General features: G+C 39.4%; 2 protein-coding genes across 2 annotated transcripts in view; both read left to right on the forward strand.

The window, feature by feature from the left end:
- LOC127528849 (uncharacterized) overlaps positions 1 to 17,201 on the forward strand; it is a 479,443-nt gene that overhangs the window by 164,531 nt on the left and 297,711 nt on the right. The window lies entirely within an intron of this gene.
- LOC114644970 (dynein axonemal light chain 1-like) lies at positions 2,946 to 4,242 on the forward strand. The gene has a single exon (XM_051930160.1). The coding sequence runs from the start codon at positions 3,054 to 3,056 to the stop codon at positions 3,624 to 3,626; it is 573 nt and encodes a 190-aa protein (XP_051786120.1). The 5' UTR covers positions 2,946 to 3,053; the 3' UTR covers positions 3,627 to 4,242.

Below are 17,201 nucleotides of genomic sequence, written 5' to 3' on the forward strand. Positions count from 1 at the left end.
GGCCTGGCTCCAGAGGGGGGCCCTGGTGACCCGCGTCCGGGCCAGGAAAAACGCCATCCAAGGTTTGTGTGCATCATAGGAGGTTTTCTGAACCGCTCTTTGTCACGCTTCTCACCTAGGACCAGTTTGCCGTGGGTGACCCTACCTGCGGCATAAAGCCCTCGACAACAGAGCTCCTAGGATCATTGGGATACACAAACCCCTCCACCACAATAAGGTGGTGGCTCGAGGACGAGAAAAAATTAGAATGTAATGAAAATTATTCAATCTCTATCAAATCAAAATATTTTTTCAAGTTCATTGTTGCCAGTTGTTTCCAAACCATTCAGCCATTCCATCTTCTGTCAGCTTCTAGTGAGTTAAAACAACTCACTAAATCAGGAAATTTGATGAAATGACATTACTTTACTCCTATGAGTAGAACCAAATTTATGTCAGAGATTTTTGAGCCAGTTAATACGGTTTTCCTACTCCGAGACTATTGATAAATATGGACACTAGAGACATTATCATTGTTTCCCCTGTGAAAGTTGTATCACCGTGATACACTGGAATGATAAGAAAAATGTGCTGGTTTGCTGGGTATGCCTTGTGAAAATTTGACTACCCACATATTATTACATCTTGCCTGAGTTGCCCTGAAAGCTTGCATATTGTAATCTTTCTAGTTAGCCAATAAAAGGTGACATTTTTCACCATATCCATAATGGCTAACATGGTACAACACCCTATTATCACTACCCACATAGAAAAACATTAGATCAAAGACAGGGGGATTTGGTCCCCCATTAAAAATCAAGCAGGTACACTAAGAAAAGGTGCCAGTTCTCTAGCTACAAATTGTAAGGAGCACCGGCCCTCTTCAAGCACAAATTTATGCTGACTCTTTTTTCCATCCACGCCAAAAACAGGAAGGTCTGTGCAATACAAGCAACAAGTCCTCTTATCTTGATTAATAAATATTTTTTTTAATCTGAATGGCAGACCATAGTATGTTGGATCTGCTCTTACATACCAAGAAGCACATTTTAATAGCTCTCCACAGTAGCATAGATGTGCCCTGTCACTAAATTAGGCCAAATCAAGTGTATATGGATAGACTTCAAATAACAACATTGACATTAAATGTTACTCATATAATGATAACACCTGTTAAGTGTGATAAAAAAATCCAAAACGTTTTAATTATTATTTTCTGTCATTTCCTACAGCACATTTAGTGTATGCTTTGGTGCATGTGGTCACTACCCGTGTGTGTTGCATCCATGTACTTGCAAGTTATCTTTAGGATCTCAAATGTGTGCCTGTTATGCTGAATGTTGATTTCAAGTGGGTCTGGTGTGGGTGAATATGGACTTGTGTATGTGTAGCCCAGTTGGATTTCAGGACTACCATAATTAATTGAACACTGTCCCTTTATCCATTCTTTACTCTGCATGGTGGAGAGACCTGCAGCTAGCCAGGGTGTAGGTGTGTGTCATGCCACAGATTAAAATGTATATGATTGGTTAGTGGGGCAGAGGCATCCAGTCGCCTGCTGTGAGGGGTTGGACTTTGGGAAAGGCTGAAAGCGAAGAAAAAGAAAGAAAGAGAGGTGCCAGAGAATGGAGGGGTAGCAAAAGAGTGTAACTGCAGACCGCGGTACCTATGAGGTCGGTCATTTAACACTGCAAACATCATGAAACGCCCATCGCATTACACTATGGTTAAGATTAGGGTTGTGGGAGGGTTATCTGACTCAAAGGGTGTTTCATGACTGACGTTGTGTTCGTTACCTGAGCTACATCATTGGTATTTCAAGCTGCAGTTAGACTCAAGGGTAGAGTGCCAAGACTCTGTAAAAAAGGGAAGGTTCTGGAAGAAGTAACAGAGAAAGAGAGAGTTTAGCGAAGTTACTGAAACTTTAGCTATATACAGTAAAGTCAGCAGCAATAGATAAGTTATTGAATAAATAACTTGTGTATGTTTGTTTAGAGTACAAAGTTAAATGTAGTAAGCTGATCCTGTACCATGGGGAGGGCTTAATTGAAGATGTTTCTTTTGAAAGTTTCCCAAACCCAAATTCACTACCTTCAGTACAGGCTTACAATGGGTGTGCGTGAATGTTGGTTGGTTTAGAACTGCTGCGACCCTAATTAACTGTGTAAATTTAAATAATTATTCCCTAAGACAGTTTGCAACATAAGAGGATCAATATATCATTATATTGGCTAGATGTGAGAGAAGAAACCAAGGGCCCCTTCCCAGGTTATTCTTAGGCAGCAGTGGTACGGCGCTTAAGAGGGAAGGCGTGTTACATATAAATGCATGGATCAGCATTCTTTACACAGTTAGCACCAACATAGTGTTTGATGCTGGCCTTGTCTCCCCTCCACTCTTTCTTGATTTGAGCGGTCTTGAGAAATGTTTATGAAAATATGCATATAAAATCGACAGTGTACATTGCTTCACAACTGTATCTGTTAATTTTGTTTTAGTCAAGAATAAAATAAGGTGAATTATTTGAAACCTATGTTGTGTAACATTTACAAGAACCTCTTCTACTCTAATGTAATGTGAAAATGCAACAATTAAAGCCATAAAAATAGTACTGTCTCATATCTCAGGGGCAATGGATGTTAAAATAAAAGTCTGAAATAATGCTGCTCAAAGGCTGTTGTTTTGCAACTGCAAAATACTTCTGACTTTCTCACACCCACTTAGTCCAATATGATAGACTTAATATTTATTCACATGAACTTTCACTGTGTAAATTTTTATTTTACTTTTCACTGCAGTGTACAATAAGTTTGAATGAAAAACAGAAAGAAATACACAAAAACAGTATTGGGAATTGGGATGTCTTATATTTTGAAACATGATTTAGGTTGTTAGGAGGAATGGTGTTTTTCTTGGGATACAAACATTCTGCATGGCCATTTCAGGTGAAGCAATTGTATTGATCTTTGATACTGTACCTATATTCCTGCTTTCTTGTTTATCATCACTGCTTATTAGCATACTAATCTACCAAGTATACACTGCAGAGTCATTTTTGAGGAGGACAGAACAAAATGGCTAAAGCAACCACTATAAAAGAAGCAATAACAAGATGGGAAGAAAAGAAAGGACAGAAGGCTGCTGAAGCACAAGAGGTCGCTTTATATGCTCAGTTTCCCCCCATTGAAAAGATGGATGCCTCTTTAGCTGCATTAGTTAACTGTGAGAAGTTGTCTCTTTCAACAAACTGTATTGAAAAAATCTCAAATCTTAATGGACTCAAAAATCTCAAAATTTTGTCACTTGGTCGCAATAATATAAAGAATTTAAATGGACTGGAAGCTGTCGGAGACCTTCTTCAGGAGCTGTGGATTTCTTATAATCAGATAGAAAAACTCAAAGGGATTAATGTCATGAAGAAGCTGAAGGTGCTTTACATGTCAAACAATCTGGTTAAAGACTGGGCTGAATTTGTTAGATTGGCAGAACTTCCATCTCTTGTTGAGCTGGTTTTTGTTGGCAATCCACTGGAGGAGAAGTATTCAGCAGAAGGCACTTGGACAGATGAGGCATCAAAAAGGGTTCCGAAACTTAAAAAATTAGATGGAAATACAATTATCAAACAAGAGAGCGAAGAGGGTGAATGAAACCGCAAGAGCAAGATTTGGAATTCAGTATCTGTAATTGTTATTTGTAGCTCATGAAATATTTGATGTATGTTTTTTAACCATTTGTCTTGTTTTATCTCCACGTATTATATTTAAATTTGGCAATGGCAAATAAGTGAATATTTATGCAAGCGTGTGCACTGTGTTTGACTGGTGATGCCCACATGAGGTGATTCTGTGTTGCATCCAGCACTACCATCTCCAGAAGCCACCAACCCTGACTTGAAATAAATTGGTTCAGGAACTCGGTATATGGATATTTCTGTAAATTCTTCTCAGCGAGGCATTTACTCTGAAGTAGCTGTATCTCTGCTCATGTTTTTGTTTTAACCATTTCTTAATCAAAATCCAGTTTTGACTTTAATCAGATTCTTGTGAAAATAAATTTTCTTTTTGTACATTTATTGACTTGCATTAAACAAAAGACCACAGGTGTATTTATAATGTAAATAATTGGCCAAAAGAGCATAAATCATCAAAATCTGATGGTTTAGATAGTTATAAGAAAATATTAGATAGTGAAGTAGAAAAAAACAGCATTTACACCATGCCTGGTCCATTTCAATACTTTGGTTCAGTAATATGCTTCTCACAGATTTTTGCATTCCTTTTTTCCTTAATAAGCTTATTTCCTGTACTAATTTTTGTATTGAATTGCATTATTTACAATTACAATTGGGGCGGCACAGTGCTGCTGCCTCGCAGTTGGGAAATCTGGGGACCTGGGTTCGATTCCTGGGTCCTCCCTGCGTGGAGTTTGCATGTTCTCCCCGTGTCTGCGTGGGTTTCCTCCCACAGTCCAAAGACATGCAGGTTAGGTGGATTGGCGATTCTAAATTGGCCCTAGTGTGTGCTTGGTGTGTGGGTGTGTTTGTGTGTGTCCTGCGGTGGGTTGGCACCCTGCCCAGGATTGTTTCCTGCCTTGTGCCCTGTGTTGGCTGGGATTGGCTCCAGCAGACCCCCATGACCCTGTGTTCGGATTCAGCAGGTTGGAAAATGGATGGATGGATGGACAATTACAATTGTGTTATTTTCTTTATGTAATACTTTGTATATTGACATACTGCTTCATCTCCCAGGTTTGATTCTAGCTGTGGACCCCAATCTGCAGATTTACACTCTTTTGAGGTTTTTTATTTAGTCATGTTCACACAAGAAAACATTCAATTTATCTTCTCAGACATATCATATATAATATAAGCTGATATTATATACACAGACTTGTACATAGGAAGGTTTTAGCATACTATTTTATGCTTTTTCATTTTAACAATTACATTTTGTGTATAGCTGCTTTAGCATGTCCAGTTTGAAGAAAGCAGAATAAAATGAAGTAAATTATTTCTAATGAGTATGTTTTATTAATGCAAATATAATGAAAGCTTAATATTTCTGAAAACTTAAAACAGTATATTTATTTTTTAAATGTAAAATGTGTCTGCGGTGGGTTGGCACCCTGCCCAGGATTGTTTCCTGCCTTGTGCCCTGTGTTGGCTGGGATTGGCTCCAGCAGACCCCCGTGACCCTGTGTTCGGATTCAGCGGGTTGGAAAATGGATGGATGGATGGATGTAAAATGTGTTGTGTGCAGTCTTTTGTTCTATGCAATGGAGAATATTTTCTGCAAAATATTTCACAGTTAATATTATAAAATAGTGTACTCTTTCTGCATCACACTGTTCTAAGTTTATACATTAAGATTTGTTTCTGCTAAAAGTAAAAAAAAAAAAAAAAAAAGTTTAGCCTAAAAAGTAACCTAATCAATATTTTAAAAGCATTATGGTTTGGTGTTTTGAACATGCACACTTTCTGATCAGATTTTCCTGTCTTTTGTTTTGAAGATGATGTAAACCAGCGTTTCTCAACCTTTAAGTATTTGCAACCTGAGTTTTCATAACAGTTTTAATCGCGCCCCCCTAATGTTTTTTTGAAAGGAGCCCACTAATACCAATTTGTTCTTTTTTAATTAATGATATATCATAGATGCATATTTTATTATACCTACTTAACTTTTATTGACATTTATCTAACTCTATATTTATTTTTCTAGTATCAGAATGTAGTTTAAGTTAATTTGTTTTGATTTCAATAGATGTATTTTTCATATTTTTGATTGTTGTTTTCTTTTTTTCACATCTTCGTGCCCCCCTTTTTGTTACTTTGCCCCCTCCTAGGGGGGCCTGCCCCACAGTTTGAGAACCACTGATCTAAACCATCTAGGTACAGCTAGAAATATTTCACAGAAGTGAGTCAGATGAATATATTTTGCTGTCAATGGACTTTATTTTACATGAATGCCATAGTAGGAAAATGTAATGGAGGAAATATTGAAGAAATCAAACTCTGCCAACACATCTAACTGCACTGGCTAAACTAATAATTTCAGATGACTCTGATAGGGCACTTAAGAAAAGCACTTACAGAAGAAAGCTCCTCAGTCTGGGTGCATGTCCATCAGTGAGGCCTTAGTCCAAGTTACCCCACCTCCAACCTGTGGAAGGGGGAGGAGTTGGATGTTTGGGGTGGTGCTGGATGTTGGTGTTGGATGGATGCTCATTTACCGTATTCCACACATTAGATAAACTTACAGAGGTGGGTAAAGTATGACAGCTGGTGTTGCAATTGACCCCAGGTTAGTGGAGTGAGCCAGAGGTGGTGGCTGGAAGCCACAAAACATTGGAGCAAAACTGCATAGTGACCAAAGAAGATGATAGCGGATTTGACTACAAAGGAACCAATAGTCCTTTTAGGTGGCCAGTAATCACCAATGTTGCCAGGTTATTTCAATATTAAGGATGCAGATTTTCAGGAAGCCCTTCATTTTTCGCCATGCTGGCATCATTTGGCCTTTTGTTTTCTATTTCCTTTCCTTGCCATTATGCTTGACAAATGTAAAAATGTTGTGCATTAAAAAAAATACATTAATATATACATATGTCAGGCAGCAGTCATTAAACTATTGGTCATCTATTACTGCAGGCAAGGACGGATCGTAAGTTAGAGGGACCCTTAGGCAAACAAGACTTCAGGGCCACCCTTTTCAAACCCCTGCAACAGCCAGAACCAAACTAAAGACATGTACCATAAAATACATTGTTCAACCAAAAACCAAAATTTATTTGTATTTGTAGGATATCAGGTTGAATAGGAAGCAAATACTATGCCATTTACACAACAGTGATTTGCATTAGAATTGTATGAATGGCTGGCAATTGCTGAAAAACACAATACATGCTTTATATTCAATAATAAAACACAGTAAAAAGTCCACAATAACACATTTTGCATTTTTGCAAAAAAGAAAATAACAAGATTATCATTTGGCTGCCTTCCTTCCCTACTAGCAATCACAAAACTTGGTCACTAGTTCAGTTGAACTGAGCCAAATGCATAGTGTGCTGCTAGATTTTGCTGAAGAATAAACATACGGAGCTGCTGCTGGCAGTGAGGTGCACTGAAGTGATTCTGTTATAAACAATATCCAAGCCGTCAGCATTTTAACTGTTTACTTGCCTCACTCAACCTATCAACACAGGCCAACTTAACCTGGTATGAATACAGTACTAATCACAACTAGAAAAAGTACAGAATAATAATTAGTAAAACAGTTGTCTCAAAACTCGGTGCTTATTGCCAAGGCCTATGTCACTGATGCTGGTCAGCCAAACCGCTGATTGTTAAATATTCTCAAACATCTGTCAATTAGAGTGTATCTCGTATCTCACCCGGTCACATGAAGCATCCTTCCAAAACGCTGGGTTGGTTGTGCTATAACACCAAGAACTATCGTCCCTACTCCCCTCCCTGTAATTTTATGGCTGGAGGTGAAAATGTTTGACATTGACTAGTTCTATTGATCCTCATCGTCATTTAAGATTTAGCTTATGCTAAAGTTAGATCGATCTTCAGCTAACTTTGTTTTCACTGATACATTAAAAAAATATGAACAGATTGGTGGTACTTCCCGTAGGACCACTTTGTCTTTTAGAAGTTTTTCTTTCTAAACTTATTTTTGTTGCTTATTCCTGCAACCCAGCACACTTGTACATGCTACAAACATCTGTCCTTTAAGTTTTCTCTTTTTTTCTTTTTTTTTTTTTTAGTTTGTTGATGTCACCCCTTTAATCACTGAAGTCTTTGGAAGAGGGCAATGCTGAAGTTTTAAGAATCTCCATTTGCCATTCCTTCTCATATTTATGTTTAATGAGTTTTTAACAGTGTATTATATGTAAAGGCAACTACTCCACTCATAATTTGTGGAACTGTCAAACAATCCATTTGCAAGTTTAGGGTCATATAGGGTCATATACTGTAGGGTCATCATTGTCAAGTATACAGAATACAGTGAAATTCCTGAAATGTGCAAATCAACATTTTACTGTTCTCTAATGCTATTAATGACTATCCATTTTAACTTGAAACTTATGAAGACCCAGGAGGAGACAAAACAATAAAGCTTTCAAAGAAAAGAATGCCATTATGACTGTGGAACATGGAGGAGGCTCAGTTATGTTTTGGGGCTGGATTGCTGTGTCTGGGCCAGGAGTGCCTTGTGTCTGAGCAAGGAACAATGATATCTCCAGACTATCAAGAAATTCTGGAGTGAAACGTGCTGCCCGGTGTCAGAAAACTCTGTCTCAGTTGCAGGTCATGGATTCTCCAACAGGTTAATGTTGCAAAATACACAGCTAAAAGTACCAGAGAATGACAAGGAATAAAACATTGGACTAATCTGAAGTAGCCTTCTATGAGCCATGATTTGAAGGCAACAGACAACAGAAGATGGTATGTGAGACCTTTAAATCTATTACGTCAATACGATGGGGAATATGCAACACTTGTATTGCCTATGTGAGAAATGGATGAAGAAAGCACCATAAAGGCATATCAGCTTTTAAGTTTGATGATTTGCTTCACCACATTGAACTATTTATCAGACATCAAAGCACACACATTGATCCTGTTGGCACTGCAAGCCTTCCATCACGTTGTTAGTGAACAATTTTGATGACATCACATACCAAAACTTGAACACACACATTTAAGTTGGATGATTTGCCTTTCACCTATCAAGCTATCAATCATTCCAAATAAAATGACCTTTTGTGTCATAGTCATCTCAGACAATAACTTTGTCTTGGTGTCTATGAGGCTTTTAGGCCACATATAGGTTGCCATGAATCGTGGATCAAGGAAAGCAGTGTGAGAGTTTGGGCTGTGGTTGGTCATTGTATTTTCTCTTCATATACTCCCACACTCTATTTTTGATTGAGTGGGTCAAATCACTGCTCTTCTCATGTGTTGCAAGTGTTTTCATCTTCAACAGATGAAGTACTGGTTGCACATAAGACACACTAAAATAGTCCTCTCCAGACAGTGCCTCTGTAAATTCCTGAAGTGATTTCAGTGCCTTATTCACTGACTTAAGGACCGCATTGTCCTGCCATGTTGGAACCAAGTGGCATGTCTTTCTGTCATCAGAGAGGACTTGTTGCTCTAGAACGTGCTCAGCCATTTTCTGCCTTGTGCCGCATGAGCCCCACCCAGAGTGCCTTGAGCACTCTGTAATCAGACAACACTCAGGGAAATTTAATCCCTCGGTGCAGTCTTCAGTACCACCTCCTTTTTCCAAATGTGCGAGAAATGTCCCACCAGCTTTCTGCACATCCCTGCAGCACAATCAATGTCACCTTTAACAGCATTTTCTGAAAATACCAGAAGCAGGAAGGAAAATCAGAGCAAGTTACAATCCATATTGAAGTTACATTTGCAAAAACCAAAACAACATTTCCAAGTTTTGTTAACATTGATGTATATAAGCTGTATGTTAGCTCTAGTTTGTACCTATCTAAATGCAGTATGCTGCATTGTTAAGCAGGGGAAATTTACATGTGCTCCTTGCCTATAACACAATATTTTAAATAAATAAAATTATCAAATCAGATTGCAGCAAAACTTAATTACAATCTAGGTCTTGGGATGCAATTACCCACAACATTACACAACAGGCAGTGGTGCACTTTAGGAAAAGAGAGAACATAAAAACAACTTATGTGACTATTGCCTTTGCTTTACCTTAGCTCAGGAATCCAGTTTGTTAGCAACTCTGGCCTGTATTTGCCAGTACACTTGAAACATTTACTTAGATAACTACTTGGCACTCATGTTAAGTCTCCCAAAAAGTGTCTGCCAAATGCGGTAAACATAAGTAGTGTAAGGCATAATAGAATGGCAAACTTTTTAACTTTGCATTACTCTGTATTACTAGCCAGTTAAATTTTCCGAAATAAAATAAAAACTGACAGCAAAGTGCAGTCTGTGTCCAAAACACTGAAGTCCGGGCCAGTCATTTGCTTCAGTAGCTTTGATCATATTTTTCATATTGTCAGTAGTAAAACACACTAGGCCAGGGGTGGGCAAAGTCATTCCTGGAGGGCCGCGGTGGCTGCAGGTTTTTGTTCCGACCCAATAGCCTAATAAGGAGCTCTTATTGCTCAAGTAATACCTCTACTTCATTTTAGTTGTCTTGCTTATTAAGATTTTGAACCCTTATTGCTTATTTTAGTCTTAAACAACTGAATTCTTGGTTTTTGATTGCTCCTTATTAGCAAAAAGATACAAATGACAAAGGAAAGTAGCATTTCTCCATTTAGCTTGTTTCCATTTACACCTGTGTGTACTTATCATGCACTATTGGGTTTAATTAAATACTTGGAAGGAAAGTGAAGAGAAAAAAGTGAAGCACTGAGAATAATTTGTCTGTTTCAGACTCCAAATCATTTGGATGATATCCTTAGAAAGGAAAAAAAAAGTCTAGGATATGAGAATGACCTGACATGGCAGAGTTAAAGCACTAACAAACCAGAAAATGTAATTTTTGGCAAGGATTGTTTTCTAATTAAGCAACTGGGTTGGATCAAAAACCTGCTGCCACTGCGACTCTCCAGGACTGATGTTGCCCACCCTTGCACTAGCCCATCTTCATGTAAGATTGATAAAAATTGATGAATGGCCAAAATAGCAACACATGGTTTGTGAAAAAGGTGGGTGTTATCTCTAGAAAAGACTAATTCATGCACCTGTATAAAATGGCCTATAAAAAGTCTGGAGCCACGTATGTGAAGTGGTCAAGGGCTTACTGGGTGTTGCAGTGACGAAGTTAAAATCTATGTCCCTCACATGTCTACTTTTACATGGTATGTTTTAATTATTTAAATGGTTTTATTTTTTATGGAGATTTTAAGTATTTTTATACATGGTGATGCTCATTTTGGAAATGGATGGCTGCTTTAGAGATGGTTCAGATTTTGTCTTCACTCTGGCTGTGCTCTTTTAACATTTTTGTGAACAGCACTATTCATACTGTTCTTTAGAATTGTACCTTATATGGTGGAACAGGTTTGTTGTGTTTCCACTCAAAGAAGCTACCTCCACTGGACACGATTTACCAGATACCTGAGTTTGTAAATAGTTTTTCCATTTAAAACCAAAGTACTGCCATACAACAGATCTGCTAACTCGTTTGGGAAGCAATTCTTCTGCTTTTAAGCCAGAATTTTCGGTCTCCGGTATATCCATGCTGTTGCTGCCTTTGCCAATAAATGAGTTGATGGGCACTGACTGCTTATGCATAAGATGTAATTGTTTGCTAGGAATGTCAGGAGAGTGAAAGAGATGCTGCTGTCAGCCTTTTAGTTTGTTGTTCAGTTATTTATATAATTTAATTGCAGCTTAAGTTTATCAAAGCTAGATATTTATGTTTGATAACATAACATTTGTAATAATTGCATGCGTGCATGGAAATTGAGCACATATATATATATATATATATATATATATATATATATATATATATATATATATATATATATGCATGTGTGAGAATTACACATGCTTTTTGGTTGTTGTAATATTTAGACTGTGAAATAAAGTGTTCTAGTAAGTGAGCAACTGTGTACTTCGTAAATACAAAATTTGTTGATGAGAATGGAAGGAATTTTACTACCACCAACACCTCCTTTCTTACCTTTACCTGGTGATCCTCCTGTGCCCTGAACTAGCTGGTTTCAGTCTTCTCAGTCTTCTCTGATTGTGCATGGCTTGAACATATGTGACGTACGCAAGCATGGCATCTTGCTTCTTTGTTTGGGCATGGAAGGGCAGCATGTTTTTCATATATTGGGCTCAACTGACTCGTATGGTGCAGCAGTTGTAGCACTCGAGCACTTTTATGGAACACACAGCATTCTTTTATGGCGGTTTCACTTTCGTTAGCGCAGCCGTGCTACGGGGATTAGCAGAACACTGCAATTTTGGTCTGCTTCAGAACAAGATAAGAGTTCAGCTGATAGACAATGCATAGTGCACCTGTGAGGGAAAGATTATGGAATGTGATGAACTCTCACTAGAGAAAGTGGTAGAGATCACATGCCAGGTTCAATCAGCAGTGCAGAATGCGGCACAACCAACAGCAGCTCCTGCTTTATCAGTGCAGACATTACAGCCAACATTTGCTGATAACTATACCGAGACAGCTGCCCCAGTCCTGAAAGCATGGAGAAACACCGCTATTTACAGTGACCCAAATTGTCTAGCATGAGGGTAGAGATGTAGAAAATGGAACAAATTAAACAATTTTGCAAGATGTGTTCATCCGTCCCTGGTGCCTGTATCTGGACATCTCTTACCTTCACATTCTACACCAGCATCCATCCATGTAGTGCACTTTTGTTCTCATAACTTCAAGACCTGTGCAGTATATACTGTATATAGGATGTGTGCATCACTTTGCTTTCGGATACAGGAGCTAAAGTGTCTCTTCTTAATTATGCTATACACAATTTTATTCTCACCTTTGCAAAGGCCATCTCCTTCTGGTTATTGGTACAATAAAACTGATGTCTGAGAACTTTACTGTTCCATGTTCGCTATTGAACAAGATCTCTTTCTAAATTGTGCTTTCATGTTACAAAGCAAGGAGCCAATATTCTGGGTATTGACCTTTTCCTCAGCCTTGGATTTACTGTTCTTGATTACAATGGTGCAGAAATGATGCAGGTTACTTCTCTGTGGGTGCAGAAATGGCCTCCTCTATTTAACGGTCTGGGATGCACAAGCCCAGACGTATCTATACACAGTTGAAATAGCCTGTGGATTAAGGAATTATAGAACCAGCTAGTGCACCACCCTGGATCTACAGTCTAATAATTGCACATAAAAAGTCAGGGGGGCTGCATCTCTGTATTGACCTTTTTGCAGTTAACAAGGCTGTGGTCTCAGGCAGATACCCACTACCAACAGCTGAGGAAAGTAAATCTCAATTTTGTGGTTCTACAATCTTCACTAAATTGGATAAATGGATATAAAGTTTGTGGTCTCGTATTTTGGTGATGGCTCATGAGGGTCACCTAGGAATTCTGAAGATGAAACAGAGGTGCAGAAATCAGATATTGTGACCAGGTATTGACAACGATATAAAGGTCTTTGTTAAGGATTGCTCTGCTTGTCTTGTTAGTGGTAAGACAGGGTTACCTAATCCTCCACTTCTTCAGCCCCTTCAGTGGCCAGCACATCTATGGGAGCACCTGCAGCAGTGCTCCTCCCCACCATCATTTTCTTGTAGTCATATATGATCTGCACTCTACGTGGCCTGAAGTTGGTCCAGTGAGCACAGTCATTTTAAAGAATGTGTGGTGTATGGCTGGGGCCCTTGCCCGGCCAGGATGCTTCCACGCTGGAAGGACAGGGGGAGGGAGTGTATCCAGAACAGTACCTCCCATGGAATGCTAGATGGCAGCCCCCCTGGGTTGCAGTGGTGCCTTGGACTCCTGCAGGGCTCCATGGGAGTTAGAGTTGGATACAGCCCTGTTGGGATCCGTGGGTGCTGCCAGAGGGTGCTGCAGCAGCTGCTGAGCCCTGGAATGCAGATCTTCCACCACACCCGGAAGTGCTGCTAGAAATGCATCAACGAGCACCTGGAGCATGTCTGGATACCGTATAAATGGAGCCAGCAGACACTACTTAGGGAGTCTGAGTCAGGAGGAGGGAGACAAAGCTTGCCAGGAGAAGTGGAGGAGAAAAAAATTGAGAAAGAAGAAGAGAAATTTGTATTGTGCTGTGACTGTGCTGGACTGTGTTGTGCTTGTGGGAAAAGGGGGAAGGTGTTTCCCATCAGGAAAAAAGAAAAATAAAAGAGTGTGCTTGTACTTGTGCTTCTGTGTGTGTCTGTGAAGGGTTTGGGTGGCGGTGTGCCTGCTTGGTGGTCCACAGCTGTAATTGATGAACTGTAGGCTCTGATAGCCTGTTTCGGACTTCCATTTTTAATCACAACTGACAATGGGCCTCAATTCATCTCAGCAAAATTCACATCATTTCTAAAGAATCATAGTATTGAACATTACAAGACAGCTTATTATAACCCTCAGGCAAATGGATGGGTGGACAGATTTAATCAGTCACTTAAAAATGGTGTCAGAGCACATCTTGCTCAAATTTTTATACTGCCCTCAACCAAAACCTACTTTACTACCGCGCAACTCAAACACTCAACCACTGGGAGATCACCAGCTAAGTTAATGACTGGTTGGGAACTTCCACTTCCTTTAGATCGTCTTTGCCCAATGGCTTTTGGCCATTCTGCACCCTCAGCAATTGCCAAAGTCAGACGAGGGCAAAAGAAAATGAAATGGCAATTTGATCAGCTACAGAGCAAAGTCGCCCAATATCAGTGTTATTGACAGTCTGGAATGTACATTGTGCCAATAAGCCACACTCTTTTCATTCTTTGCTTCATCAGATTATCAGGCAATTGGGCCAGTCACATTTCTGCTACAGGATGGCTCTCAATGGCGTGAATGTTGCCTGCATAAAGTGTCAGCACCTGACCTGACAATGCCAGGGTCTTAGTTTCATAGTACACATTTTAGGTCAGCATCTCCACTAGATTACAGCTTTAACAATGCGTCTGAACTGGCACCCCAGACCTCCCGGCCATCAGTTGCTTGGCAGAAATGGCCCCAGCAGGCTTGTCAATGCCCAGGATAATCACAGGATTTTGTCACATCCTTTAATACTTGACTTTTAGGAAGGGGGGAATGTTTGATAACATAACATTTATAATAGTAATTGCATGCAAATGTGGAAAATGAGCACATATGTGTTTGTGCTTGTGTGAGAATGACATACACTTTTTGGTTGTTGTGATATTTAGATTGTGAAATAAAGAGCATTCTAGCAAGTGAGAAACTGTGTACTTCATAAATATAACAATTTAATGCAGCAATGTGTTTACCACAGAAATTACTTATTGCAGTAACGATAAAAATGCAATTAATTGTTCAACATTAATTTTTATTGTGTTTCATTCTGGTGTATTATCTGTTATTCTAATTTAAAGATTTGTGTACCCTGTATTAATCTTTATTTAGTCTTCCCGGTTCTTCCCTGTGTGGATAGCGCTTTGAGTACTGAGAAAAGCGCTATATAAATGTAATGAATGAATTATTATTATTATGTTGTGTCACACATGTGCGCATAGAAGACAGTTTATAGGCTCAAATAATGTTATTTCTTAGCCAGACCAGGGGTTGGCGTAGGCATTTGATCCTTTCTCCTCTTGTCCCTCTGCAGACCAGCTGAAGATCTAATGGTGTCACTTCTGGCACCTTTTGATGACATCACTTCTGTAACAGGTGTCTGGTCACACTTATAGGTAATCTAACTTAGACACCATTAAAATATCTGACTACGCCACCCAGTTTTATTAAGAGACTGGGAACTCCTGAAATTTACCAATAATAGCACACAGGTTTCTTTAAATTGGGTGGTGAGTAAACATACAATGAAAGACACAACAGTAATTTTAGAAAAAAGCAACAGTAAGTTCTATTACACAAGACAATATAAGGTACATTAAAAAGATAAACGAACATAACAAAAACTAAACATATCAGGAATCAATTTCCTTTTTTTAAAAGGAAAATACACAGTCCACACTCTGAAAGTCCGTTAAAAACAAGAATTGGAGGATACAACCTTTAGTGGTGCAGAGTCCAGTTTGTGCACTGTGTTACCCCAACACTTAATTGTTCAACTGTCCATGGATGCACTCTGTTCCCCGGACACTCGTTCCCCTACAGAAGTTGTGTCAAATTGTTGACTCCCTGTCAGCGTCTCTTCGTTGTTCCTTTTTCTTCCTTTCTGGGCTCCTTGTGTTGCTGGGACCTAGGCACTACTCATTTCTCGTCTGTCAGCTTTGCTGAATCCTTTCATGCAGATTCCCTCTCTCGCTGAACCCACATCCGGCGTCTCTTTGTGGAGCTGTCTCTTCCTCCCTGGAAGTGTTGCCGTCCTTGTGCCTCACGTCGTGCCAGCCAGGTACCCTTGTCTGCCTGCGAGCCCCTGTGCCCTGTCCGAGTGTCTTGGCAGAGTTTCCTGTGGACTGTTCCTCCTGCCTTCTGCTGGCCAGGAGTTTATATTTACTTCAGTCCCTGCTGTTGTCAGTCCTGGACAAACAGTTTAATCAATGGCACATCTAAATTGCCTGGGTTTAACAATTAATGAAAACACAAGTTAACAAAATGTATGGTTACCAAACATTAATAAGTACAGATATGCTGATTAGGAACCAATATTTCCAAGCCAGGTAAATAGAGACATCCTCCAAGGCCAGACTTCAAAGCGGCGACTCCTTTGCAAGACAGTAAAGACTTACACAAACAATCCTGATACAATCAGTAACTGGATTATCCAGGATCCTCCAAGGAAGCAGCAGTTCTGTTATCACACGTGGTATTGTTTGGAAATCTCAACCAGCCATAAACTTCAATGTGGTGACTCCTTTGCAGTACAGCAAATAAATACATCCTGAAGACAACCTTTTAACTTCTCACCCCCCAGTCCCAACAATGGGTGCCTAATGGAACCACCCAGTGCACAAAAAAAATGTCCCCCTCTGACACTTCCAATACCCAAAACCCATCTACCTGCCTCATTAATTCCTGTTCTGACCTCCCTAACTCCACCTCTTCCTCTAATCCACCATATTTATATCCCAGACTTATCCTGATAATTAGTTCGTTTTTGAACTCTGCCATTTAAAGATGTGTTTCCTTTAATTTCTGATTTTTCAGTGTACAGGGTGGGTATTCCCATATCTTTTTCTGTCTGCTGCCTGTTTTTTTACCACAGCAGATATTATTTATATCCAATGTTGCATATGTCCTGTTGTAAATTCTAAATTCTTATTAAGTGCTTTGAATATTGAAAAGTGGTTTATACATATAATGTATTATAATTAATTGGACATTACAAAGAGAAAGGAGTTGGTGATGGACTTTTAATGTGCCAAGAACAGTTTGAAATCACCTCTATGGGAATTACCACCTTATCATGATGGAGAGGTTTGAGTGCCCCTCTGAACCCTGGGAGCTATGTTGTCCAGAGCAGAAACCTCTGGTAGGGCCTCCCAAGGCAAGGTGGTGCCAGGTGAGGGGTTAGTCAAAGAGCAATTCACAGCCCTTAATAATGCAGCTCAGTAAATTATGGGGTTACCAGG

Source organism: Erpetoichthys calabaricus, chromosome 7 (assembly GCF_900747795.2).
Source record: "Erpetoichthys calabaricus chromosome 7, fErpCal1.3, whole genome shotgun sequence".
Lineage (NCBI taxonomy): Eukaryota > Metazoa > Chordata > Cladistia > Polypteriformes > Polypteridae > Erpetoichthys > Erpetoichthys calabaricus.